At 41.4% G+C, this 27497-nt stretch overlaps 1 protein-coding gene across 1 annotated transcript in view; it reads left to right on the top strand.

Moving 5' to 3' along the window:
* Nucleotides 1–456: 456 nt before the first annotated feature.
* Nucleotides 457–27497, top strand: part of cd2ap (CD2-associated protein) — a 47408-nt gene continuing 20367 nt past the window's right edge. The window contains exons 1-10 of the mRNA XM_070925741.1: nucleotides 457–707; nucleotides 10630–10787; nucleotides 16975–17155; nucleotides 18279–18379; nucleotides 19149–19275; nucleotides 20253–20431; nucleotides 22452–22539; nucleotides 22856–22950; nucleotides 23952–24050; nucleotides 25624–25677. Of these exons, the coding sequence (XP_070781842.1) occupies nucleotides 704–707; nucleotides 10630–10787; nucleotides 16975–17155; nucleotides 18279–18379; nucleotides 19149–19275; nucleotides 20253–20431; nucleotides 22452–22539; nucleotides 22856–22950; nucleotides 23952–24050; nucleotides 25624–25677 (1086 nt within the window). The 5' untranslated portion in view covers nucleotides 457–703. The remainder of the gene's footprint in view (nucleotides 708–10629; nucleotides 10788–16974; nucleotides 17156–18278; nucleotides 18380–19148; nucleotides 19276–20252; nucleotides 20432–22451; nucleotides 22540–22855; nucleotides 22951–23951; nucleotides 24051–25623; nucleotides 25678–27497) is intronic.

Here is a 27497-nt window from a genome sequence, read left to right as displayed (position 1 = left end):
GAACAGAAGCAGTCCCTTGTCAATCATGCCACAGATCATCCAAGATACAGACTTACAGATAAGGCCATTATTAGTTCATATGAGCGGTAATAGTATTTTTAATGACGGGTAGACTTGTTTCCCATTCCCACAAAAGTCCTGAACCCCTAATGATTAGCGGTTCGGTAGAAAACAACCACACACGTCTCAGCGGTCGGGAGGAGCTCGAGCGAGTGAATTAAGTCCCTCCGTCTCTGTCTTTCTGACACGCGCACAGACGCGCGCGCACACGTACAGTAGTTGGTGTACTTGCTGAGTGGGCCAATAATACGAGGGGGATCAACATTCCATTAAACATTCCTCTCGCGGGACTGTTCTGCGCGAAACATCGCGAAGTTTCCTGCTATTTTGTATTTTGGTGGCAGGCAGCAACCCGTGGAGTCAAGTCCGAAAAGGTGGAGACTCCTGGTTAACTTCCTGCACAATAATCTTGAAGCACCACCAAGAGAGAACTGGGGAGGCTGCTGCTGCTGCTGCTGCTGCTGTTGTGGCAAGGGCGAATGGATATACGGCTCTCTTGATTTCTTTTCCGGCAGTGAATCGACAAAAAAAAAACACTTTGTGGTTGATTATACACACATACCTGGCTAGTAGCTAGCTAGCAGTGAGGCTGCTGGATAAGAGATTCCCAACGTTTGATAGCGAGGCGGTGCGAAGGACAGGAATGGGTGAGTTTTCCATGATGTGGCGCTTGTGTTGTGTTTGTATGTTAAGTGCTCCCTCTTTTCGACCCAACACACGTAGCAAGTCGAACACACGTAAGGCATTAAAGCAAGTGTCAGTGACATATATCACGCTATCCGCTTTTGCCAGCAGGGAGTTAAAGTTAGCAAGCCAGTTAGCTAGCTGGTTAGCCTAGCCAGCTAGCTGCCTGGTTAACTGGATAACGCCACCTCCATCCTTGGATTTGGCTGCATTTCTAGCTAATGTTAACATGAGCTAACGTTACCTCAAAGCTGATGTCAGCAGGGCCTCTGCAAAACCACTTACTGTCCTGAAACTACTATAATAGCTTGACATTGCAAGTTTATTCTCGTCTGGCTGTGCTCTGTAATCCAAAGTTAGGACACTATGCATGTTTGCATGTGTCGAAATAACTCCATTGACATGAAACTCCAGACATTAAGTTAGCTTCCTCTGATAGTAACCTCCCCTTTTTGACATTTGCTTTAGGGCTGATGGAAGGAATCACTACATTTTATTGTGCACACTGTGTGTCGTGTCTTACATTCTTCCCACGACAGTGACAGTCTTAAGTCGAAGTTCCCACACCCAAATGCATGTAATGCTGTGAAACGGGTATCTCCCAGCAATATACAGCTGAATCAGGAGCTTCTCAGTTCGAGGACAGCAAACTTCAAAGGGAAAATGACTGGACTGGAGCACACTGATGGATTTTCTTGTCTCCACTTAACACTGGACCAAAACAGACCAAGGTTCTGTTTTTAATGTGGACCCACGACCCCGTCCTTTAACCTTGCAACAGGGTATAACGCTAACCTGATTCTCAAGGTGATGTTGCTTCATCACAGAGAGTGGTTGTTGTTATGGTCATGCTGATTGTGTGTGTATGTTACAAACCTTCTGTACTGTATCGTGAAACCTGCCTACTGCATCTCGCTAGATGTGCAGTCTGTGGTTTGTGTGGTTGTGTGCAGTAGGACATGTTTAAGAACTTTGCTATGTTGTAAAACAGGTTTTAAGCTCAGCCGTCAGATGTGTTAGGTTGCAGACTTTGTGGTTTTGACATTCTGAGTCAGAGAAGTGCTTGAAACAAAACTGCTTTGCATGCGCTCCGATGCTTACAGTTAGTATTAACAGTATTCTTAGTATTACAGTGATGCGCCACAGTTAAGGGTGTAGGAGACATATGAAACGCTCTACTCAAAGAGAAAAATAAAAACAGTTCAGGAGCTAATTTGACAACAAGCTGGGGAGTTTTTAAAAATTTGAACCCAGGTGAAAAATGTGTCTCTCTGACAATCACTCCATATGAGAATCAAGCTAGTGCATTTATAGGGTGCTATGTTCATGTGAGTTTGTAATGCATTGTACTCTTCTTTGGTATGCCTCTTCTCAGGTGGCTCATCGCTGAGGATATCTCAGCTGTGTTTGAACATGTCCAAGCAATGTGTGTGTGTGTGTGTGTGTGTGTGTGTGTGTGAGCCCCTCACATTCTGTGTTTGCTTTCTCTGAACTTAGGCTGCTACTGCTTGATCGTCTAAAATCCTCAAATTTTTGTTTTGTAGCATTAAGTGGTTGGAAATACCGGTGCTTTGTCTGGTCCACTCCCCACCTCTGTGCCAGCAGCCATTCTTCAGTCTTGTTTCTTCCTCAATCTTCAGTCTTATTTTGATAGCAGATAGCACAGATGAGGAAGTCAGAAGAGGGGAGAAAGAGCAGAAATGACATGCAACAAAGGCGCCCAGCTAGACATGAACTGTAGACTTTGTGATTACATGGACAATTTCTTAAACCCTTAGGCCACCAGGACACACCAGTTACTATTCAGTTTTATAAGCCAACTTTGCTGTAGGATTCCATTGAGCCACCTAAACAAAGACTGGACATGTGCCAGAATGTCTGTTTGAATATTAACCTCACTGGCCTCAACCAATATTTACCAGCATGTGTTTTGTGTTAATTTCCCACCCTGGTTTTAACTTAACTGATGAAGGTCAGTTTACCTAGCCTGGTTAATCTGGTGCTTAAAAGGTCATTCATTTGTGATAAAAGCTAACCTAATTTAATCCACTAAAGGAGTATTTATTATTATACTTAATGTAATCATGAACATATTCACGTGAGAGAGAAGACAATTGGATGTCACAAATATCTGAAACTGAACACTCATTAATGAGGCATAATTATTATCGGCCTGTACACCTGTAGTAAGCTGAAAACAACACACCTTTTGATCACTTTCTTCAAATGTGAAGTTGTACTGCAGGAATTCGGCCAGACATTTCACTGGACATGTCAGGCTATTTTTAGACTTTTACACCAGCTTTCAATCTTGTGTTTCGAAATTTTGGTGAAGCTACCCTTTTGTGTACATTTGAATCCCAGATTGTCTCTTAAAACAAGCTATAGATGTCAACATTACTTTGCCACAGATCATACTCTTTTCACACAGCATATCTGTCTGATCTGTTAGTCTTTACTATACGCAGCAATACATACGTCTCTTCTCAGACTTCCATGACATGTTGACAGGCATAATCATTGTTTGCACATGGCTCTAGGCCTTTTGTTTGCTCATAGAACTATTGGTGATGTAATTTGTGAAACAGGACAGGTTGAATAACTTGAGTGATAGACACTGTTCAAAACATGTTTGATTGTCTAGTAGCCCAAACTTAGCTTCCAGGTATGTGTAATGTGTGGCAGGGAGTTTGTAAAAAGTCCACATGCTCAGCTATTATTCGGGCTTTCCTTTAGAATAAAACAGCTCTCTCTTCTCCCTCTCACTTGATTTCTCTTGGTAACACTTTGCCCTTCGTATTAGCTACCTCTCAGATCAGTGGGAAGGAATGCAGTTATGAGTTTCCTCTTTACTGATTGTGTGTGTGTGAGTGACTGAGAGAAGCACAGAGAGCACACTGATTTAGACAGTCTGCCTGGCAGTCAGCTCGCCTGCGTGGCCTTGAGTATTTCCCCCGCTTTCTTTCTCTTCCTTCCTTCCCCCCCTCCCCTGTAACATCCTCCTGTCTGTCACTGGCTTATATAAGACCCATATTGTACAAACGCTTTACCTGGAAGCATTGTGTGAGGAGAGGAAAACAATAACCTTTCCTTTCCCTCTGCTGAACCTCGACAAGGCACACAGACAGGAAGTGAGATCAAAAATGTGCTGTGCCGATTGCTGCACTTGAAAACAGAGATAACACATAGAAATGAATACAGTTGATTAAAAAGAGTACGTCTAGTAAGATTGAAATTCTCAGCTTGAATACTGGTCACAATAGTGAGCAATGGTTGAGTCTCTCTCTCTCTCAATATAACTCTTGAGAACTCTTTGAGGAGAGAGGAAGATGAATTGTATCTGATGAGAACAACACAACTCAAAGCAAGACTGAACACGATGGAGGTATGCCGAAGTGACAATACGCACTTGGAGTGGATTTTTACTCCTGTCCCATCCCACTCCCACAAAAATACTCCCGTCCTGTCCCAATCCCGGAAGAATGACTCGGGATCGGGAACACTAGCTTGCTTATAGTAAAAAAAAAAAAAAAAAAAAAAAAAAGACCTTGGGTATGTCCCGAGGTGATCCAAAGGGTTGGTATTTTTTTTTTTTTAATGGATGACTATTCAATATAAAGCTTGACTTGATCCACTTCTGATCTGTTTGTTTGTTTGCTCTGGGTGTGCCAGCTGTCAAAAATGCCTCATTGCACTCTAGTAAAATCCCTTAACAGCACAGGGTTGTGATCATCTAAACCACAGATCACGCAAAAATAGCAAACAAGAGCCAGCTGTTTGAATGAATATTTGGATTTCCAGATAATATAACAAATGCTATTGGACATCATATAAAATATTAAAGGACGAAGGAAGGCTGTGATGCACGGTACATTTTCAAAATTCAAAATGATTTAAGTTCAATGTAGGCCCACTCTGGGCAAGCATGTACTGAACAGCCGTATTATGTTGGAAAAGTATAATAACAATACATTTTGAGAAATTGGACTCTGCAACACCAGATCAGGGTAGAATCTAGGGCAAGAACTTGTCATCAGGACATCGTAAGTCAGTTTTTTTTGTTCTTCTGCAGAGGAAATGGTGCATACAAGGACACAGGGAGCATGTTTCAGGCCAAAGTGACTTCTGTAGCTTTTGATTTTCTCACTCCCTTTCTCGTCCATGTGTCTTAGCTGCTGCAAATATGTCAGGAATCCTCAGCCGCCTCTCCCTAAGGGCCTAGGTGTCATGCCACTGTTAACGAGAAAAATAGCAGTTTTCCAAATTTCTGTTTGGCCTATTATCATGCCACCTGCAAAGTAAAAACAAAAGTAAAGATTTTAGTACTTATGATACAGTTTAACTGCTCAGCAGAATATATCAAACATCTTACCTACAGCTGTGCGTTGGTTATCTGACACTCATTATTGTCCAGAAGCGTAGACTGTGTCATGTGCCATGTGCGTTTGATATATTTTTTGCAAATAATTGTTGAATGAATGAGTCTTCAATAATGTTAGAAAGATTATGCAAAATCATTTTAAGATGTCGATGAAAACTCCTGACACTGAAGAGAGGGTGCTGCGGGACACCCTAATCTCATCCTTGTACAGCCTCTTGACTCTTGCTCTACTCTGATCATCTGCTTGACAGCACACCATTTAGTGGATGCGCTTTTGGCCATAGCTCTTTGACCTATTTCTGCATTTATGGCAGGACAACAGAACAACTCTTGCAGCGTGGTTGTGGCTGCTGCTGGCCCTTGTGATGTTGTTTTTGTTCGATAATGTGTCCAGATTGGACTGGAATTAAAGAAAAATGTTATATAATTGATTTCACATCATTGACTTTTGAGTGCTCTGCATGTGTGACACCAGTAACATGAGTATACGCATCATACTGTAGTACAGTCTGACATCATGTAGGCCACGAATGACTGGCGGACCTGTTGACCCACATCCACACTGATACATTAACACAAAGGGAGCCAGGGAGACATGCATGCAAGCCAGTTAGCTTCCTGCTTTAGCAGTGGAAGCTGTTTATATTCATTCAAGAAATTACCAAATTGCTTACATTCAAAAAGACATGGAATGTATTTACTTTGGCTGGAAAAGCTCAGCCAGTATGAATATCACAGGCAAGGCAATGTAGCTGTTCCCGAAGGCCCATTTGTGATTTGACCTTGGATAGTTGTAGTACAGGTTACTTTGGTGTTGTTTTTGTAGCAGAGTTTTCTTCACTCGGATCAAGAAAAGTCTCCGTTTTACCCTCTGCGCCACTTCATGAGTCAATAGAACTATTTAGGTCAGAATCCCCCTGCTGCCACCTGACTGCAGTGAACTAGCAGGAAGTTTGCTCCTGCCACACACCACACACACACACACACACACACACACACACACAAACACACACCACCTGTATGCTGACTGCTTTTTGGCTGCGTTTAATGTATTTAGAAAGGCATTTCCTCTGAGGAACAAACCAAGAAGACTTTGTCCACTGCCCCAATGCTGGTATTTCACAGGCCACCACCCATCATTCACTGCACTCATTCAGTAGCTGCGGCAGCCAGAGTTTGTGAGAAAAATGCCTGACTGCTAGAGAAGTGACTATCAGAGGTCATCGCTCGTCCTCGTACAAATAAAAAGGAGGCAACCGGCAATCATAGCCATTATCACCACACATCCCTACCCCCACTGCTCAGTTACCAAAAATCTCCAAAGAGACATCACTGAGTCAGGTCTGTCCCCTAAACAAAGGTTTTCCAATATAGACCAAGAAACCAAGAAAGCTGCTCAGGAGATCCTGTGCATGTTGAAATTATAGTCATCAAATGCCATTAAAATAAAGGTTAAAATCTACAAAACGTTAGCTTTTCAATGACATTTAGCACAGCTTTGGACAAAAGCAGTACATTGATGTTACTTTTTTCCCCAAAGATTGCAGACTGCGATCAACCCAAACACCTCTGCTTTCACTGTCAGTGAAAGTCTGTTCAGTTCAACTTTGCCACCGCACAAATGTCAGCGTCACCAGAGAGCACAACACATGAATCAGATGACCATTCGTCCATAGTTATCCTTGTGCAACATGCCATGCAATGTCATCCACAGGACACATTACATGGGTCTCTGTTTAAATCACTGCACCAACTAGCTATGGAAGTGTTATTGGGTGCAATCATCATAGGTAACTAATGTTAGCTGCCATAGTGCCGGCTGTCATTTGCAGTCAAACTCCCTGCTCTCAAATGAATGCTGCGCATATTCAGATGCTTCATAAAATTTTGTATGTTGCCGGTCTTTGAAGCAATTACTTCTACGAATGTATTCATAGCTGAGGGAGCATGTTTTCAGTAAGGGCTGCAGATGTGCTCATACAGAGGATTGGAAGGAAAATGGGTGTTTTTTTATGTCCACTCCAACAATGTAATTTTTCTTCCCTACAATGTAAATGATGATAAATGATTTTGACAAAAGAAATGTCTTTTGTAACTTGGGTTGGACTTAAAATGTATGGGAAAGGTAAAAGAAATGCTTAAAATATATACATTTGTGTTACTTTTCCTCCTCTGAAGACCACAGTAACACTACATTATCTGGCATCTTAAAGACAACTCCAAAATAAAAGACAAAAAACTCCATAACAAAATGTTTAAGTAGTGTGATACTGATTTGGCAGACCTGTGTTCCTCAGGCAGGGTATGTTTGTGTGGTTGCTGAGGCGCTGTAATCTGTGTGGTTGCAGAAAGTCCCTCTGCCCCACATCTGGAAGATGAGGACTGCCCTGTGTGTTGCATTATCTCAACAGAGTATGATTCTGCCCGTCAGTGTTGCCTCTTGTTTACTACAGCAGACCATATCTCTTCCTGTGGTTACATGGACACATAGTCCCAAATTACTGTCTGGGGCCGTGGCTGAATTGTTTATTAGTGTATTGCTCAGCTTGTGTTGTGTCTTTTTTTTTCTGTGCTTCATGTGTCTAGACTGTTAGTTATAGTGGACTTAGAGCGGACTAGTTTATAAGTTTAAATATAGTCTTATCTACAGTTGATGGGGAAAGGGAGTTCAAGGTAGCTAGAACCCACTGGACTGGCAGCTGGACTCAGGAGTTTTACTCGCCTCGTCAGGCAGTAAATTAAGCTGATAGTGGTTGCACTGCCTGATCCATAACATCTGCCTGGTCTCCACCAAACTGGAGCTGAACTGATCCTGTCCAGCGCCATACCTATACTAGATGGTGCTTTTGACCATGGTGGGCAGAAGTGGGACTCCTTATGATTAAGAGGCAGTAGTATTTTGGGGTTTCTGGTGCTAAGTGAGTGCTGGGGTCCTGCAGTAGCATGCTACGAGCTAATGGAGCTGACAGAGCCGGTGGAGACGTTCTGTCTAAAATAAAACAAGCTTTTGAGATTTTCTTTTGGTAAGTCAGTATGTCAGAGTCATATTTTGAGCAGCCTGCTGCACAGTTCCATTTCGCAGCTGCAAAATCAACAGACCTGTTTAGTCAACTGCTAAAAGACTAGTTGGCAAGTCATCATCAGACTGTTCAAACTGCTCTGAGATCATCTGGAGAGACAGGCAGGGGAGGGAGATCTTACTGGAATTTACTAGAATGCACAGTGCCAAATGTTATGGAGTACAGCAAGCTGTACGCTTTAGAAATGTGAAGAGGGATGTGTAAATATTTTGGAGTTCTATCTTAAAAAAAAAAACTGGTTTCCACTTGTTACACTTGTGTTGGATTGCAGGTTGTTTTCTTCTGCATTCATGTCATGTGTCTAGAGTGGGAAGAACAGGAAAACCTTTTTACGCATATGTTCAAGATGGTTACCCCTGTTTCTAACCTTATAGTCACATCATTTGAAGTCCAAATGATATTATAATCAGAAGACAGAAATCTATATTTCATTTTGGTTTCATGGTGGCGCCTTTCACGTAGATGGAGACCATATTTTGATACAGCCAATCAAATCTTGCGTAAAGCAGTGGTATTGGTATCTGCTCTATCAACCTATTGTGATATTGTGATTTGATATGGCATTAGCAGCCCTTGCTATGACGATTTATTTGGCATGTTTGACCCGTACCCCTTACTGCAGACAACTCTGTTTGTTTTAATCAGTCAGCACTAAGACGGTGGAGCAGGCAGCTAGTTTAGGCACTCCACTCCACTTTCTCCCTCCCCTTGAACTGCTACTCCTCTTATTGGAGGTTGGCCCAGATTGCTGTAGTGTTGGGGCCAAGGTTGGTGATGTCAGGGGAAGAGTAGAGCCACACACACATAAACATGACTGAATGACTCTGCCCAGGTGTGTGATTCTGTGTGTGTGTGTGTGTGTGTGTGTGTGTTGTGGGGTTTGGAGGGTTTACATGTGTGTGTTGGAGAGAGACAAAGTTTGCAGTGTAGCCTTCATGTTTTGGTTTTGGCTGTGCTTGGTGTGAAGCCAGCCATACCAGCGGAGTCACTCTGCTCTGAGTCATTGGTTAAAGGGCCACACCACGTAGTAAAATACCTCACTACCAGTTAGTCCTCTGCAGCCCGTTTATTTTTAGAGGCTGCTCAACCTGCTGCACTGGAAGCAGTCAGGCAGCGTGTCGATCTCCTTCGCCTCTTTCTTTAACTCACGGTTGTTTGCTTTGTGATCAGAAATGTATCTTACTCTGTCGGAAGATTACACACATTGTATACATCAGTATTTGCATGATCTGTAAGTGTAGACTTTGGTTTTCTATGTAGAAGTATTTGTTTTGGCTGTCGAGTCCTCCTGATTTTTATTTTTTGGAGCTCAAACAGAGTTTCACAATCGAAGAAGGACTTTTCTTTTTGTTATGTTGCATCAGTATTCTTATTCTCATGATTTTGTAAAGGCATCTTTGGTCTCATGATGCATGTTACCCATTCAAAGATTGTGTGTGGCCAGACATGTACTCAAAACAGCACCAAACAGCACTTTAATCATAATCGAAAATATAAATAATTCGACATTGTCAAATGACCATTATAACCATGTAAGTGTAAAATAGCAATATATCTAAGTAGGGCTGCATTATATGACTGTTAGCAGGAACCTCTGGCTCATCTCTAGCAGCTGCAGCTGAAGGGGGGGCTGCCTGTTCAGCCTCCAGGCTCTCCAGTTCTGCAGTAGCTCTTGCCTTTATGTAGTCCACCCCCTCCTCTTTAACGTATGTGGTTTTGGACCGAGGGTCAACAAGAGAAGCCATGTCAAGCAGCTCAACTGTGGTCTGGTCATCACACTTCTCATTTAAGTAGTTTAGAATGTCCTCTGTGATGGTCGTGGTGATCTGAGTGTCATCATCCTGAGGCTGGAGTACCTGGTTGTTGAAAAGATGGAGGACCGGTTTGGACATTTAACCAGAAGCTCAAATATCCAATCACTGCAGAGTCCAGTCCAGATGTTCAGAATCTTTTTCGCTTTTCTTTCTGTGTGATTATTGTGACTAGTGCAGGCCATTGTAACTTTTGAATTACTCTTCAGTTTTCCATACAAACTGCTCTTCCTGCCAGAAATACAAAGGTTATTGTTGTCAATAGCATTAACCACCGTTGTGTTTTCTAGCTGTGGAATAGATTCTAGAAAAATATGTATTTGCTGCTGTTATTTTAAAATGTCACTTTGATATTTTGTTGATTTCTGTCTTGTTTCTCCCCCTTCAAACCCTTTCTTTCCCTAAACCTCCTCATCTTATCGCTCTTACCCTTATGCTCTTCTTGCAACTGTCTTTTCCTTTTCTTTACTCTTCCTTGTTTTTCTCTTTTCTTTGGTGCTCTCTCTCACCCCCTGTTACCTCTTCCCCCCTTGTATTGGCTTCTTCTCTGTCTTACACCATTCTTCCCCCTTCCTTTTCCTTTCTATTTCCTCCCTCATCCTGTCTTGAGTAGAGGTTCTGGTGGAGTATGAGTATGACGCGCTCCATGATGACGAGCTGACCCTGCGACCTGGCGACATCATCAAGAACGTGCGGTATATAGAGGAGGATGGCTGGATGGAGGGAGACCTCAACGGGAAAAGGGGCCTCTTCCCCGACAACTTTGTTAAGGTGAGAGGATGTTAACAAATTAAAATACGACAAGGCATTCTCTTTTAGGCACTACTAGGGGTGTAACGGTACACAAAATTCACGATTCAGTGTGTACCTATGTTTTGGGGTCACGGTTCGGTACGTTTGAAATGATGAATCACTGTCGAGACAACAAAGATTTGTGTATGTAGGTAGGGCTTTGTACCTTTTCTTTTATTATTTATTATTTTATTTCTACAAAAGTGACGAGGCCACTCCCAAAAGTCCTGTTCCTTGTTGAAATAATGAAGTGGTTCATGCTCAAAAAACCTGAATGAATGTCAGATACCAAATAATAAGTGCTATTTGTTTTGAGTTATCACTCCTAAAACCAATGCAACAAGCTATTAAATCAATATAAGGGTGCTATGGCTGATTTACATAGATGTTGTGGATATTTGATCACTTTTTCTGGAAATGATTAAAATGATGTATATAAAAACCTGCATTTTTGGTATTAACAGCATCCTGCAGTAACTTTAACACAGCAAAACTGGAGCAAATCAGCAAACAAGGAGGCTTCATTCTAAAACATAATCAAATATACTATTAAACAGAGGGAATTGGAAATAACCCGTATAACCCCACCTTGAGTCACAACAACTGATTATTTTCATGATTCATTTGATGAGATATTATCTCTGGTAATGAGAGGTGAAACCCTGGGAGTCGACGGACAGTGACAGTGCTCAGATTCTACTTTGTTCAGTCTGTCAATAAATGCTGGGTAGCTAACGTTCGCTAGCCAGCTGTCTCCAGATAACAGCCTGATCTTGTCAGGAAACACAAACAGCAGTAGCAGATGAATTTGTGTCTGCTCTAATTGTGCTGAAACTGAGTATTAAAGTGCATCTGTGCTCTATTTAGTTGAAGCTTCTGGTACTGACAGTCCATGGGCTAACCTGTAATTTTAAATGTGCAAAACAATGACTTGGGGATGGTGCAGATCTTTTATTATTTTTGCTCAACTGTCTGGCAAACAAAGATTTAAAAAAAAAAAATCTGAACCCTCAAAAAAAGCTTCAAATCAGTTGAATTCTGAGTGAAATGTAGCTGACATACTGTAACATGGTGGTGTGACTGGGCTCTAACACTAAATTAACATCGGGTGCTAAAAATGAACTGGTCAACATCCTATTCATTTAAAGTGCTGTGAAAATTCCATTTTAAATGGTTTTGGTAGAGTTGAGTCATAGCCGTCTCTTGTTAGTGCTCTACTGTCTACTGCCTTTTCTGTGTAAGATATTTACGCAGCTAATGTACTATGAAATGAGTCACTACAGTGCGGTCGGCTTCTCTTCTCTCTTGCCTTCTGTCTTCTCTCTCTCCTGTTTTTTCTCCGTTCTATAATCTTACGTAGTGAGATAGGTAATCTGCTAAGCAGCCTGGCCCAGTCACTGAGCTTGGATAGTTAATCCTCTAAGGAGCCTGCTGGCTGTTGAACTTTGCTCCTGATGACTTTACCGTCGTCTGAGATGTTGACTTCTTCCTGCTTCCTTTAATTGGAGTTGTAGCTGAAAGATCTGGACACATGAAACATGTCTGGGGAGGTGGTGGTAAGGAATTTAAGAGTGCTTCATCTTGGTTAGTTAGGATTAACTGACATAAATGTATCTTTAAAGCATATTTAAAATGAATGTAATCAATGGAAGATTGTCTTCAAGAGTGTGTATGGGAGTTTGAGAGAATTTAGGGTCTGTGTTCATAAACTGCTATGAGAGTATATTTTCAGGTCTCCATTTTCCATTGCTTATGTTGGTTCTAGTATTTCTGGGTGTGTAAGATTTGATGTGTCTGTGTACATGACTGATTGGAGGAATACAATTGGTGATTTCTGTTTCCAGTAGTTTTATGTGTTTTAAAATGTTATACGATGATGTTAATGTTATATGATAGACCTATAAAGTTGAGGAACACCTTTCGTCTACAAAATGAAGTGCGTTAAAATGTCAACGTGTAAAGTCGGTGATCAACATCACGCCGTCCCCTGGTGTGAACCACCACCACCACCACCACCACCAAGCCTTTCCGTCCAAACCAACAATAGCGTGACCACATTCCACGCACCCCCCTGGCACTCGGCCAGTGAACACACACATTCAAGCCCTGTCAATTTATCGGTCCAGCTCTACCAAATAAGTTGCCTGATATCAGACAGATATCAGACAACTCATTTCACTCCATTTCCATCTTCAGTCTCCACTCTGACGGATTTCCATGGGGCTAAGGGGATTCGATATTCCCTAACCGACGTATCCGCCTGAAGTAATTTTAAGTCGACACTGATATGTAGCCATGCCAACATACTGGTTTTGCAGGGGTTTTAAAAGTGGAATGGAGCGGCGTAAAAATTTTTTTTATGTCGAGCGATATTGAGAAGACATGCCTTCCGGATTTCAAAGTAATCTGTACTTTTAATCCATTTAGAACAGCCTCGATAGCAGCGTCTAACTTGTCTATAGCAGTCGCCATTGTTATTATTCCTCCTTGGTTCCGGTGCAGAGCTTGACAAAGGCGTTAGTCCCCCCTGCTGCGCTTATTGGATCGATCGCTTTTCAGACCACTGTTCCATGTCATGATGCCAGACCAGAATCAGTCAACTCGGTGGAGTGGGCTGATTCAAAGATCTGGACCCAGGCAACCAAATAAGTATTGAGGTTCAATATCCAAGTCTAATTAAGGCGGCCTTTCCAATAACGCAGTGCCCTCTCCTCCTTGTTATTGACTTCCCCTGTTGGTGATAGGAGTTGATTTTCACAAGATGAAATCATTATAGGGACCATCTCTACTCTGCCTCTGCTAGATCCACTCATGGTGATTATAAAACCGTAAAACTGCCAAGTTGATACTTGTGTCCCCATGGAGACCTTCCAGTCCAAGTACTTAAGTCCACATGATAACAGAATACATATCTATTGAGTGTTTTAGTACTTCTACTCTCTACTCTATCTCTAAAGACTCACAGCTATAACCTCACCTCTTCAGTAAAGAGCATAGTGTTTCTGAGAAATTAATTGTGTTGTGTTGTTCACTACTTCAACCATGAGACCTGTCAAATGTAATGGACAAATGCACAAAAACATGCTGAGAAAGGTCCTTTGTTAGCTGAGTATGATGGAAAAAGAGATGATGCCCATATTTTATGTATGCGCATTCTGATTAACACCCCAGATGTGTGAAAACAGTGAGTGTAAAACGCTTTTTAAGCTCTTAGCATAGACCCCTTCACACTCGTCAGCAGTGTCAATGCACTATACACAGATACTTGAGTGGCATGAAAGTAAGTCTTGAGTGTTCAGTTATCATTTCTTCTGTCAGCTCTCTGCTGAAGGTCTGAATCTTTAATTAGTCTTTGGCAGATTGTGTCTCACTGTTTTTCTTGCTCTTATTCTGTTGCTTTTCCTCTTATCTGTCTGGTATAGAAACTCACCCAGTCTTGTTTCCATCACTTCAGAGGACATTACATTGACTTACATTAATTTCCTGGATACTTGCCCTAATCTTAAACCAAGTTTTCACCCTGAAATTTAATGATTTACGTTATGGGGTTGTGTCCCCACAATGTGACTGTGTAAACAGATTTATGTCCACACAACATGAGTGATGCAAGGCCACACACACACACTCAATCTGAGTAAACCAGGAAGTGGATGATGAACTGGGTGATTGTTGCACGCACTTAATTGCTCCTGCTCTGAGCTCCCAGTGTGACATTTTTTATGGAAACTGTAAACCGCTGAGCACCAGTCCAATCTCTCTTTGTTGGTGTGATGGCGCAATAATCATCATAATTTCTTCACACAGCACGTTTGTTTTGAAATTTGAGTAGGATATTGACTTGGTGGGCTGGTTTCTGGGTCTAGTAACTCTTGAAAGCAAAGGCTCACCTTTTCTACAGACAGAAGCGAGACGTCTGAGAACTGTAGGATGTGCTTAATATTCAACTTCAAGAACCTAAATATCCTGCAGTTGATAATAGAGGAGGAATCTCCTATTCCTACCAAAACGTCATGTGGTGGTTAAGGCGTCAGTATGCTTAAATTAATGCTTCTGACCGACTTTAGCTCTGCAGGACAAAATGTAGCCCTCTCATTGATTTGAATGAGGCCATCATCGAAGCTGGGGTGCCAATGCAGAGGGCAAAATGCAGGGTCATTGCAAGCTGAACCTGGCTCCGAACAGCGTCTGCAACCCCATTCTCAGAAGAGACACTTCATGTGAGTTTGTTTCAAGGCAAGGCGAGTTTATTTGTGTAGCACCTTTCAAACAAAGTGCTTTAGATAGGGCAAAGAAGAATGCATGTATGTAAAACACATTAAGACTTTTGAGTTACCCATAAATGCAAGCGTGACTGTGGTTGTCTGCCTTTGTGTGTTTAGCCATGTGACTGACTGGTGATTTGTCCAATGCGTTCTCCAGCTCTTACCCAGTGCATGCTATTTATTGAAGGTGCGATGCAGACTTGTGCTGTTGTCAGGGAGTTCCCCGGGCTGGGAGAATGTGGTGGCTGTTTTTACAGCCTGACTTGTGACGTGATTGGAATCATTAGCCATAGCTAGATTTAGCATGAGTGGGCTGTAACTAGTACAATGCTGCATTGAGTACTGATGCAGGTTGCCATAGTTATGGTTTACTTTGTGTCTCTTTAGCTCACCAGAATGCAGCTTGTCACACATTTCACTTCCCCTTATGTTATGTGAAACTGATGCACCTTGTTTCATGCGTCCCCTTCCCATCCAACCAATGTCTTGATAATCCCTTTTAGACGGCATTGTTTCCATCTCAGCTGCTTACCTCGTGTCTGATATGCATTTATGTGCACATTGGTCCTGTATGCAGAATGGAGATGCATATTGTTTTCCTGACCACATCCAGAAGTGGTCTGGATGACCACACTATGTTTTGGCTGCAGTCCTCAGGGGAACAAAGGGATATCTGGACGTCCAGTTGCAATCTACTGGCACAGTATACATATCCTCACCTCCTTTTTAAAGGAGCTATATGTAAGAATTTTAGTATAAAACATTCAACAATGAACTAAAATTATCAACAGAATGTGGAAAAAATAACTGTTTTGACGTCATGTCAAAGATGTCTATGTATTGTGTTGCAGAGAAATAGAAGTTAGCATGCTAACCAGCTAGCCCCGTCCCGTCCTGTCTCTTATACCTCAAGAGGTGATGGCAAAACAAAATCATTTCAGGAGAACACTGAAAGATGTAACGCTGGCTGTAACTTACCGGATCACTTAAAGGAGAAAAACTTGCTGTAGTAAGTTAGCTTTAGGATTATATTCAGTGAGGGATAATTCTAGAGTGGTGGTGCATTTCCTTGTTCCTTATGTTAGGGGTGGACACCCCAACTTTCTGGTGATCTGCTGGAGTATGACTTCAACAGGTGGCCAATTCTTACATATAGCTCCTTTTTTTTTTTTTAAATGGGTTGATTTGGGGTTTAAGGATGGGGTTAGAAAAGTAGGTTTATGGCCAGTGGTAAGGAAATGAGTCACACCACTGCTGCAAACAGAACATTAAGAAAGCCTGTAACTTTCGTCTTCTACCAGACAAATTATGTGGATGAATAAATTCACCAGCTGAAGACAAATGTTTCAAATTATATTCTGAATGAAAATGATTATTGATGATTATTCTTTTAAGGCCTCATCCAACAGACCTGTCACAGTTGTGCTCTCTGAGAAGATGACTTGGTCTTGTGCGTATGTCTGCTCCTCTAGTGATAACTCTCTCTGCAGGGCGGGGCCTCCTCTCCTTTTACCTTTGCCTCACGGACCTATTGTGTCCCACTGTCCCTGCTGTCCCTCATTTGCAGCTGTTTAAATTCCGGTAGATGTGGTGCAAGTCAATGCATCATTGAGGAAACAATAACAAAACAGTCTACAGACATTTTAATTTTATAAATACAAAATCCACTTTATCGATTAAACATTTCTAAATAATTATTTCAGAATAAATTACATTTTTATGTAGAATTCTGTTATGTAAATCATGAAACATGTCATAAAATGGAATTATGAATGGAAACCACAAATGCGACATCTTGTTGTTGGAGTGATAATTAATGTTAGTGACACTAAAAGTATGCGGCCTTAAAGGCAGAGTGGAGCAAATGCTTCCCTCTTATTGCTGTGTGTCTGATGTTTTTTTAGGAATTGAAGAAGGAATCCCCAAAAGAAGTCAAGGAAACGAAGAATGAGCCAAAAGAGGAGACCTCTCAGCCTCCAAGAAGAGAGAAGAGTGCAGGGAACGTGGCCAACCTAGTTCAGAGGATGAGCACTATCGGCTTTCCAACGGGTGGCTTCCAGCCTCAGCCGCCAGCAGCTGCAAAGAGTAAGATACTGTAGCTTTGTGTGTGTTTGGGTGAAATAATACGTGAAAGTAATTGTCAAACCACACTCCTGTATCCTGCTTGGTGTACAAGATACAGGAGTGTGGTTTACTGTATTGTACATATTATTGACAGGAACGTGAGATTCAAAATACTTGCACCGTCTTTATATTCCTGCCACTTATTTGCGTTCTCTTGCCGCAAAACCCATTAATGTGGCATCTGGCAGATTAAAACAAAGTTATTTGCAAATGTTATTTCACCTGCGTCTGCTGTGTCCTTTCTTGCATACGTATGTGTTCTGCATACCTGCACCGTGTCCAGTCTTGCTCAGAGATCCTATCATGAGTGCAAGTTTATCTTTGTCTTCTCCCACCTAGCGACTATTGCTGTGTTTCTGTTCTTACAGATTGGCTTTCTTATTGAAGATTGAAGTATTCACTTGTCAACTTCAGGGGAAAATTCAACAGTAAAGTAAAGTAGTTAAACCCTGCTAATGGTGATGTTGGAAGATCATAAAATTGTATGTCAAGATATTCTGAAACAGAATGAATTCATTTGTGGTGAATGGGGAGCAGGTCAGTCTGGACTTGAAACTCTGGTCTCCATTGTAGGAAACCTGTGTCTTACATACAGTCCATCAGCTCAGACCGATGCAGCATCTTGTACTGTCCTTGTTGAAAACTGTGCTAAAGTTTTTACACATTCACGTCAACACCACTCCCTCTGTGGTTGTTACATTTTCAGTGTGCAGCTCTGCTTGTTCAGCAGGGTGTGTCTGCTGCCTGCCACTGGATAACCTCGCAGAACAGTCCCAGATCAGTTTCTTGCGGGGTGGGGTTCTTGATTGCCCTCCCACTTCCTGGATAGATGGAGATAGACAGTTGACTTTATTAATTCCCGGAGGGGATGTACAGCTTGCTTGCTTTCTCACCCGTCCCAGTTCTCACACCGCCCCCTTGGACATTCTAGGGGAAGACGGAGACATGCATGCACACACAGCACACAAGCTCTTCCCCTTTTGATAAAAACGAAAACACAGACTTGCACAAGTTTACATGCACATGTGAGGCCAGGTGAGCAGGTTGGTTGACTAACTGGTGTTTTCTAACTCGCCTTTCACAGAGCCTAAGAAGAGACAGTGCAAGGTGCTGTTTGAGTATCAGCCACTGAACGAAGATGAGCTGGAGCTGAAAGTCGGAGACATCGTAGACATCATTGAAGAGGTACTTTTACCGTCCTCACTGGCACTTATGCTTTTTGCTTTGACACCAAATCCTCCGCCATCGTCTTGATGGTCAACCGTCCTCACTCTCAAGTAATGTAATTGGAGTGTAATCGGTGTATATCCGAACATTGGTAACATAGACTACCGCGGTAAGCCTAATCCACATTGGCCTTTTTAATTGCTGACCTTGTAGCATTAAAGATAAACAAGACGCCTTCAGTTTTTGGTGTGTAATTTGAGACACGCTGGTGTAGATGTAACATTACAACCACTTAATGTATTTATTCACTGAACTGGTTATTTGTGGCGCTGGCAAGTCAGAACAAGCAAGAGACAGGGCTGTGCAGCCGACAAGTGTGCACTGCAAGATGTGCTAATAATAAGTTTGTTGAACGGGAAAATGTGTGTGGGATGGCCTTTGAACAATACACCAATACATGTGTGTATTATAATGTGAAAATTAGTCTTAAACATGTCAATTAATTGTAAACTGTAAATAACATTTCACGTCACATTGTTGTTTTTGTTCTGAAATTTTTCAAATAAAAAAAACTTGATCATATATGTGTTGATCATGTATTAATAGCAGCTTACTGTATATGTGTAGCATTAGTGGCACCAGTGGAATTTTAGTGGAACTGTTAATCTACTGAAGACTTCAGTCCCTGAGGTACACAGAACCTCAGAGCCACCAGTTTTACATTTTAAAAATACAGAAAAAAAACATTTCCATGTCAGATGGCTTAGTGAACGTCTTCTCTGCGCAGGTCGAAGAGGGCTGGTGGAGCGGCAGCTTGAACGGCAAGTCCGGACTGTTCCCCTCCAACTTCGTCAAAGAGCTGGATGCCGTAGGAGAGGACGGAGAGTCCAACGACGCCGCGGCAGACGAGACTGGTGAGACACGGAAGCGGCAAACAAGCAGGGCCTCATTAATGTGAAGGGTGCAGCTAAGGTGGAAAAATGCCAGAGAAGGTGTATTGGAATTTCATGTTTGGTTAGACACAATACCAAAACAAAGCTCAAGGCAGGTGCATTAGCTGCAGTTCAGTTAAGTGATTGTTTTTCTTGTTGTTCTTAGGCTCAAATGTGGCTGTCAATCTGTGTGGAGTGCCTTTTTAAAATGCACTCTGTGTTCAGGAACAAAGCTGACGAATTCAGCCTGCTTTTACTAAGTCAACTGCGTACATCATTTTACTTACATAAAGATGATTCCTTTCTCTTATATCTCATTCAGACATGTATTCTCTGCTTGGAGAATTGTTTATGCACCAGTTTTTCATGTTGTTCATTTTACTGCCAGTGGATTAATGGCCGTAATGAAGTGTAGTAATAGAGCTGTTCAGGTGTGATTGCAGCCCAGCTGAAACAAGCCTCAACAAGAAGTTTGGCTGAGGGATCAGTCTGCCGCTGGATGTTTCTAAGCCTTTTTATCTGCTAGTTATATGACTGGGAGGTACAGCAGCCCTTTAAACAGCTACGTGTGTGGTGTTTGTGTGCACATTTGAGGATCAAAAGCTTGAGGTTAGATATTGTATGAGTACGTAAGATCCCCATCCTGCGTCTGTTTTTCATCAGAGCTGTGGTATACTGTTGACATTCATAAGAACTGCTGCTGAGTTTTTTTTTATTTTTATGAATGAATCTCTTCATTCATTTGTTTGGGAATGTTATAATGTAAATATTCGTTTCTACACAAAAACAATTTTAGCACCCTCTGGTGGCTGAAAGGGGAATAAAGTGTGTATTTTGCAAGACAGCTCATGTATCCCATCCTATCCAGCACTGCAACAGGATGGGAAGGGAATATGTGAATTTTAGGATTGTGTGGATTAATCCACCCTCTCCTCACCCTGTTGCATCTCCTCCCCCAGATGGAAGTGGAATGGAAAGCACTGTCACCCCCACATCGCCTCAACCCGCCTCAGGGAACGGAGTTATTGCTCAGCCCAAGAAGATCCGAGGCGTCGGCTTCGGAGATATTTTCAGAGAAGGGTCGGTCAAACTAAAGGTCCGACTGCCGAGCCCCGAAACTGAGGAAAGGAAGGGGAGAGTAAGTGTGATGCAATATACAGGGTAACACAAGAAATGTTGTTAAACCTGAACTCAATAGAAAAGCATTATGATATGTCCATATGTATGTCCTTCTTTACGTATGTGACACAGAATATTAGTAACAGTGGTTTAGTTGAAGTGCTGGCGAGATCAATCAATGAGAAATTAAATATATAGATATTTACAGAGAATTTGCAGCCTTTTATTGGTGCAGTTAAATTGCATTTGACTTCCAGCAGCTCACTTGTTTTCATTTAATATACAACTATATCTGTCACTTCATGTGACAACCCAATGCGACATTATGAATGTCTTCCAGGAGAGACTGTCTGACAGCGCGTGCCATTATCTCCATGTTTAAGTGATATTGTCTCCCCGCTCTCTATGACGGCCAGCCTTTCACTCTGCCTTCGAGTGTGGCCGTTGAGAACAACTAGTTCACACAATATATACACTTTTGTGACACAAGGAAAGAATATTAAAGCAAGTTTAAAAAGGACGTTATGAAGCGACTTTACAGTTGCTCTCTGCCCAGCGTTACAACATAAGCAGCAACGCAACAGTCTGTTGATTTCCACATGACTTTACCTTTCTGTTTCATTTATCAGTCATTTATTACATTGATTTCACACAATTCATTCAATCTGTGATCTTGTTGCGCTGACAACATCAGGCTCTTTAATATTTACCCACTCATGGACTTTCTCTTGCGGGATGAATACATGTCAAAGCAGCCCGGTCATCCAATCGTATTTAGCAGCAACTTGTACAAAACGGATGAAACAGCGGCTGGGCTCATTTCCATCTGTAGTCTTAGTAGGTAAAATACATTGTGGCTATGCAAAATGTGGTGCTCCTGACAGTAATTTGCAGCAGGCCGTATAAACACCCCCCTTAGTGTCAGTAACATCTCTTAACTATAACTCCATGATGTGTGTGTGTTGCTTTGGAGGAAGTTTCCCGGTTCAGCCTCACACAGATTTACCCCTTTTGAGAGGTCTGTTCATGTGACGTTTCTGTTTGTTGTGAATACACTTGCTTTGCTGTCATCAGCACATGTGCATGACATTGAATTAACGCAGGAAACGCCACAAACTGACGCACAGTTTGAGATTGGAGCTTTTTAGCCAGTGTGGAAAGAGTAAGTCGGAATTTTGGATTTCTTCTTCTGTATTTTTAATGTATTTACTATTTTCAAAGTGACTAAACACAAGGGAGGATGTATTCAGGTCAATGGCATGTTGATAACAACACACAGGTATAGTCATTAATAACGTAGGCTCACCGCTTGGTCAGATTAGCATGTAACTCTGAAACTCTCCCCCTCTTTTCCTTCTGTCTCCTCTTCACAACAGCCCTCGCACTCTCTTTCACCACTAACACGGCTTCCTTCACTCTCCTCCACTCCTCACATGCCTCCACATGTCTCATGCCCTCGCACTCTCCTCTTAACAGCCAAGGATATCTCCATTTGGCCTTACCCAACCCACCACTCACTGCTGTCCCCTCGGTCTGCAGTAGTGTCAAGGATCCTGCTTATGACATTTTTTGGCAGTTTTTGATTTTCTGTAAATCCGTAAAGTTCTGCTATGTACATAAACCTAATATTATGCATTAATTCCTGTTAGCACTACAGCATAGTAGCACTCCTTTTTATATATATTTTTTTTATTTCCATGTAGTTTTTTTGTCTGTGACTCACAAATCATCACTTACAAGTTGTAACATCAGACCTTGTAAAGCCGAAAAGGTACAAGCCTTCTGTGTTTCACTGTTTACTTTCTTTAAGTAATTTTTCTTTCCTCCCATATCCTCTACAATCCTCGACCGCAAACCCCATAATTAACAGCATCATTCATAAACATTTATACTTAACAACACAGAGTCGTGATCAGATTCTTCTGCTCATTCGGGTTCAGACACGAAACTGTCTCATAGACAGGACTCCTCCACATGAAGCCACATATCCACTCATGTGCGATAAATCATTTCCATCTGTATGGTTTGCTTCATTTTAGCCAATCCCATCATTACCATCTGCTGCAAAGCCCGCCCATCCCAACATGACAGACTCGCAGAGAGCAGACGGAGACAGCAAATCCAAAGGTAAAACACTATAAAAGTACTGAAAAAGGATACTTTTGACATGTGGAAAGCGTATTTAATGTCACCACATTCTCATCGGTGTGAGAGAAAAACAGTTTTTCTGTGTTACCTCTAAGTTGGTATGTTAGCCTTGTTAGAATTATTTGCATCTGTCATTATTTACATAGTTATAATACTGCAAATGTATTTAAATTCACACGTCCCTCAAGTAAATGAATTGTCAACCTTGTGTTGTATATGTGCATCTAGCATGTGGTTTGCTTGTGTGCTTCAGCCCATGAGTCCTTGTTAAGATCTGTTATTTCTGTTTCCTCAGCAAAAGAGTACTGCAAGGTCACGTTTGGTTTTGAGGCGACAAACGAGGATGAGCTGAGCATGAAAGAGGGCGACATCATCCACATCCTGAGCAAGGTCAGTTTTTCACTGCTTTATGCATTAAAGTTGTATTTGGGAAAAAGTACAAAAGTGGATAGAATGAGTTCCCTCTGTGTCATCAGTGAAGGTAGTGTATATGCACTGATGATAAGAAGGATTCTTCTAAAACAATTTCTTCATTCTGAAGTTTAAGATGTGAGTCAGCACATAAGCATGTCTCTTTGCTTTTTCGTTTTTTTCCAAAGTTGTCTCGGAGTAAATACGCAGTTAAACCAGTGTTGCAACAGCAGATGGCACATTTCCAGCGTTCGTCTCACAGACTTACTGTGTGACACTTTTCATGTGTGAGGAGGGTCATGGCCATGCAGACTGTGAGAGAGGAAGAGGAGATTTGTTCTGAGAAGACCATTTGCTATTTTTCATACTTCATACTTGTTGAGGGACGTACATAGTAATGTGTGACGTATTGTCAATAGTTTAGCATCTTCCTGTCACACCTATGTTTTTGGAAAGCCCCCTTTAGTCGCCTCGTTTAGTCCCGAGAACTGGCCATGAAGTCCCTCCTGTAGAGTCATACAGGCGTAAAGGATTACAGGGCAACCAGCCAGCACAAAGAGATCCACAGACTCTGCTGGCTCAGCTGCATCTGACATGTTGTCGAGGAATGATGAATCTGACTCTGGGAGAATGATGACACATAACCATGAGTCCTTCAGTTTCCCTGCCAAGGCTATTTTAGAAAGCTACCACCATCTAGTGGAGGCTGTTGGGAAGTGCATGTGAAATGATCATACTATTTGTTATTTTACTTCTAGTGTTTGGTGGAGTCCATTACAGCCCCTATTATAATTATAGAAGGCATTTGTCTTCCTTCCTCCCTACCACAGCAGAGTGACTTTAACATTAAAAGGTGCTTTGTGAAGTTTTATTTACTTCTGATTCTCAAGGCTGCTAAATAAAGGCATGTTAGATAGAAAGAGACGAAGCAAAAAGCACAGTGTTGTCACCAGTCACTCTTTTATTCGTTACTCTAACAGGACACAGGAGAGCCCGGCTGGTGGCGAGGGGAGATCGGGGGCAGAGAAGGTGTCTTCCCCGACAACTTTGTAGCCCTCCTGTCTGAAGCAGAGAAAGAGGTGAGATCAGAGAATGAGTAAAATTAACTATTGGCAACTATTTTGATAATTGATTAATCGTTTCAGTCATTCTTTAAGCAAAAATATTCCATTCAAAACAAGCTATTTAATGATATCACTTTGGGCTCTTGGACATTGTGCTGGGCATTTTTGGCTATTTTCTGACATTTTATAAATGATATCATTTCAAATGATTGGTCGATAATGAAATCGCAGCCCGTAAATGAAAAGTAATCATCTTTGTATTAAATGTTCTGTTAATCTGTTAATGTTATGAGGTGTTATGATGTGTTAGTGGGTGTTAAGTGTGTTTTATACACAGGCACACCACTGGTATGAATAAAAGCTTTTTGAATTGCACACAAATAGGTGAAATTTGGTTTGGCATATTGTCACTTCACTTCGCTGTCCTCACCGTAAATCTCTGTTGAACATGTGGACGCACCACCAGGATTTGTGACATCACAACTAGTTTGGAAGCCAATCATGGTCCAAAATGCAACTTCCACAAGTGTGGTGTGGAAATGTCCATCTTACAAATCCATTAAGAATGGACTTTTCGGTAAAGAAGGAGACATTTTGTGTGCACTATTTAAACTTTTTGAAATGAGCTTATTTTGTTGAAAAACCATATCAGACAAATGATTCTCCAAAACAGAGCGTTTTTATGTCTTAAAACATGTGCGGAGGGGATATTTAAATACTGCATCTGGAAATGATATGTGTCAGTCGTGGGCGTTTGTGCTTACAATTCTTGGGCCCTCCATTGGTATGAAAAGCCTGCAAACAAAGGGGAAATGAATGTGACCATTCCCACATTGTTCATTACTTTTTAATTTTAGTCAATTGCAGTTTTACGTCTTTAAGTCTTTAAGTCTTAAAATGTTGTTTGGTGTATTGTATTGTTCCTCTGGTCAGAGATGAAACCAGTCACACAGATGAAATATCAGCATTTTTTTTTTTTTTTTACTTTTTAAATGATGAAGGTCTTGTTATTTTCACTGTCGTCATTAACATAGCTCTAAAGTTATCCATTGAAGTGAAAAATATGTTTGGAGCTGGGAAATGTTTCATCTTAATGTCCTTACACCAAGATGTCTTTGCAGATGTGAAAGATACTGAGCAAAATGGGTACAATAAAACAAAACCTGTAATGTCCATGAGACCACAATGAATCCATCCCTCACACTGCTCATTTGATCTCCAGTCTGACATATGGCATGCTGTACCTTACATCATCTAATTAATATTATGGAGCAGTAAGCACAGCTTAAGTTTCCCCCATCACTATTGCAGAAATCCTGTTTGATTTCTTATGACGGTTTTTCCACATGAGTAACAAGGCCTCTTGATAATCAGCCAGTTGCCATTTAGCTTATTGAATTCTCTTCCAGGCATCTTTAATGATCAGTGAACCAGCTTTTGAAACTGGGCTTCAGGTCATGTTAATATAGTTTGAGTCTAACTGATTTCTAATCCCTGCTGCTCTCCACGTGTCATCACAGGAAGTGATTTGATGTTTTTCCACAGTCATTCCATGATTACATTCTGTGTCCTTGTGTTCATATTTTAGGCTCCCACAACGAGAGGGTCAGTAAAATCGTCGCCTAAGCAGGAGTCAGAAGAGGTAAGCTGTCAGTGCCTATGATGAAAAAAGACTCGCTGTTCTTCCACAGCTCTGGAACACATTTTGATCCAACGCTTTCACAGACAGCGGGTGCTATGGCTCCTGGAAATGTAAAAAAAAAATGTGTATCAGATATTTATCACATTTTAGTCATTTGATTCTTGTTAGTTTTAGTCAACAAAAAATATTTTAGTGAATTTAGTCTAATTTCTGTCATGCATTTGTAATTTTTTCGAAGCATTTTGAGGCTACAGCTGTCGCCATCTTTGTGTGTAAACACCTGTAACTATGGTAACTAATGCAGTAATGCAACAACAGACTGACTCTCCTTTAGTAAATCCTGTCATCACGTCCAAACTAACCCTAACCCTAACCCTAGCATTAGCCTGGGTTGTGGTCAAATAGTTTTTTTTAATCTAATAATCAACGAATCATTCAGAAGCTTGTTCACTAAATATTGTTCATTGTTGGGTTTAACTTGGGTGGGTAAAGCAAAAACATTAGATAGATCTAGACTCTAACCATCTAAATCTTCCTCTAGATACTAGATTATTCATTCCTTCCATAGCAGCACAGAAGACAGTGCATGTTGACGTTACGTCCACAGCACTTAATAATGCTATATTTGCTCACCTTTTTATAAATGTCAGGGTGCCGCCTGCATGTTTTTGTAGTTTGGTGCTGCTGTTTTGCTGTGGCTTCCTGTGTGATTCTCGGTGGATGATGAATGGATTTAATCCATCAATCTGTTTCTTCCAAGAACCAGTAACTTCAGATAACATTACTGACAGTGACAGAATGTAAATTTCCTGTAAAATATGACATTACATTCATTTAGCAAAACCCCTTTGTCCAAAGTAACATCCAATTGGATATAATAAACATAGTAAAATATAGTCAGGGTCACATGCTTAGAATATTTGTTTTATGCAGGGCAGCAGATGAGTCTCATCAAATTCCGTCCTTATGTGTTGACATATGATAAAACCTCAGACATAAAGCCATTGTTTGTATATGTAGCCACCGGGAACATGACGAGCCAAAAACCCCCCATGACAGGCAGATTTTTAAACACTGGCCAAATGTTCAGGCACGTAAACGGGGGAGGGGACATATATGCACACACGCAAACACCCCCTCAAATTCCCACATATTCCTTCTGTCTTCCTCCTTTTCATATAACCTGTGGTGATTTTCCGTGTTTAGTGTTATTTAATGCCCATCAGAATTCAGCGTGAATGTATAAAAACAGAAATCTACCCCCCCTGGCAGGATGATATTTATTGTGAAGAAAACACTATAACTGGGGTTATATAATATGATTGGATTATAAATGGCTTGCTTATTGAATAGATGTCAGCAGTCAGCCCATCATTGCTGGTCATTTCGCCCACAGGGTCTCCAACTCTCATTTGCCACAGAAAGAGATTGCAATGATAAGGACGAATATGATGACATCCAAATCATTAAATGGCAGTCTCGCACACTACCCGCACACTTCAGTAGGAAGAAGGGAAAGTGTTTAAAATGTAGTGCAACAGCCCTGCCATAAATACTACCTTCTGTGAAGGTGTTTCCTGGTTTCAGAGACCTTGTATATGCTAGCTGGAGTGCTGCAATGGAAACCATTATGCTGTGGCATGCAAAAACCCATGAACATCATTCTCAGTCATGGGTGGTGTCATCTCAAGTAATGTAGTAGTTAGTCAGTAACACAAACACATGGTGGTAAATGATGATCAATTTGCTGAAATAAAGGGAAAGTCTAACTTCAGTAATGCTCTAGCTTTCCATTACTGGTGAGCCGATGCAGAAGCTAA

This window comes from Enoplosus armatus, chromosome 19 (genome assembly GCF_043641665.1).
Source record: "Enoplosus armatus isolate fEnoArm2 chromosome 19, fEnoArm2.hap1, whole genome shotgun sequence".
Lineage (NCBI taxonomy): Eukaryota > Metazoa > Chordata > Actinopteri > Centrarchiformes > Enoplosidae > Enoplosus > Enoplosus armatus.
Note: the sequence above shows the minus strand (reverse complement) of the source record. Positions and strands in the feature narration are given on the sequence as shown.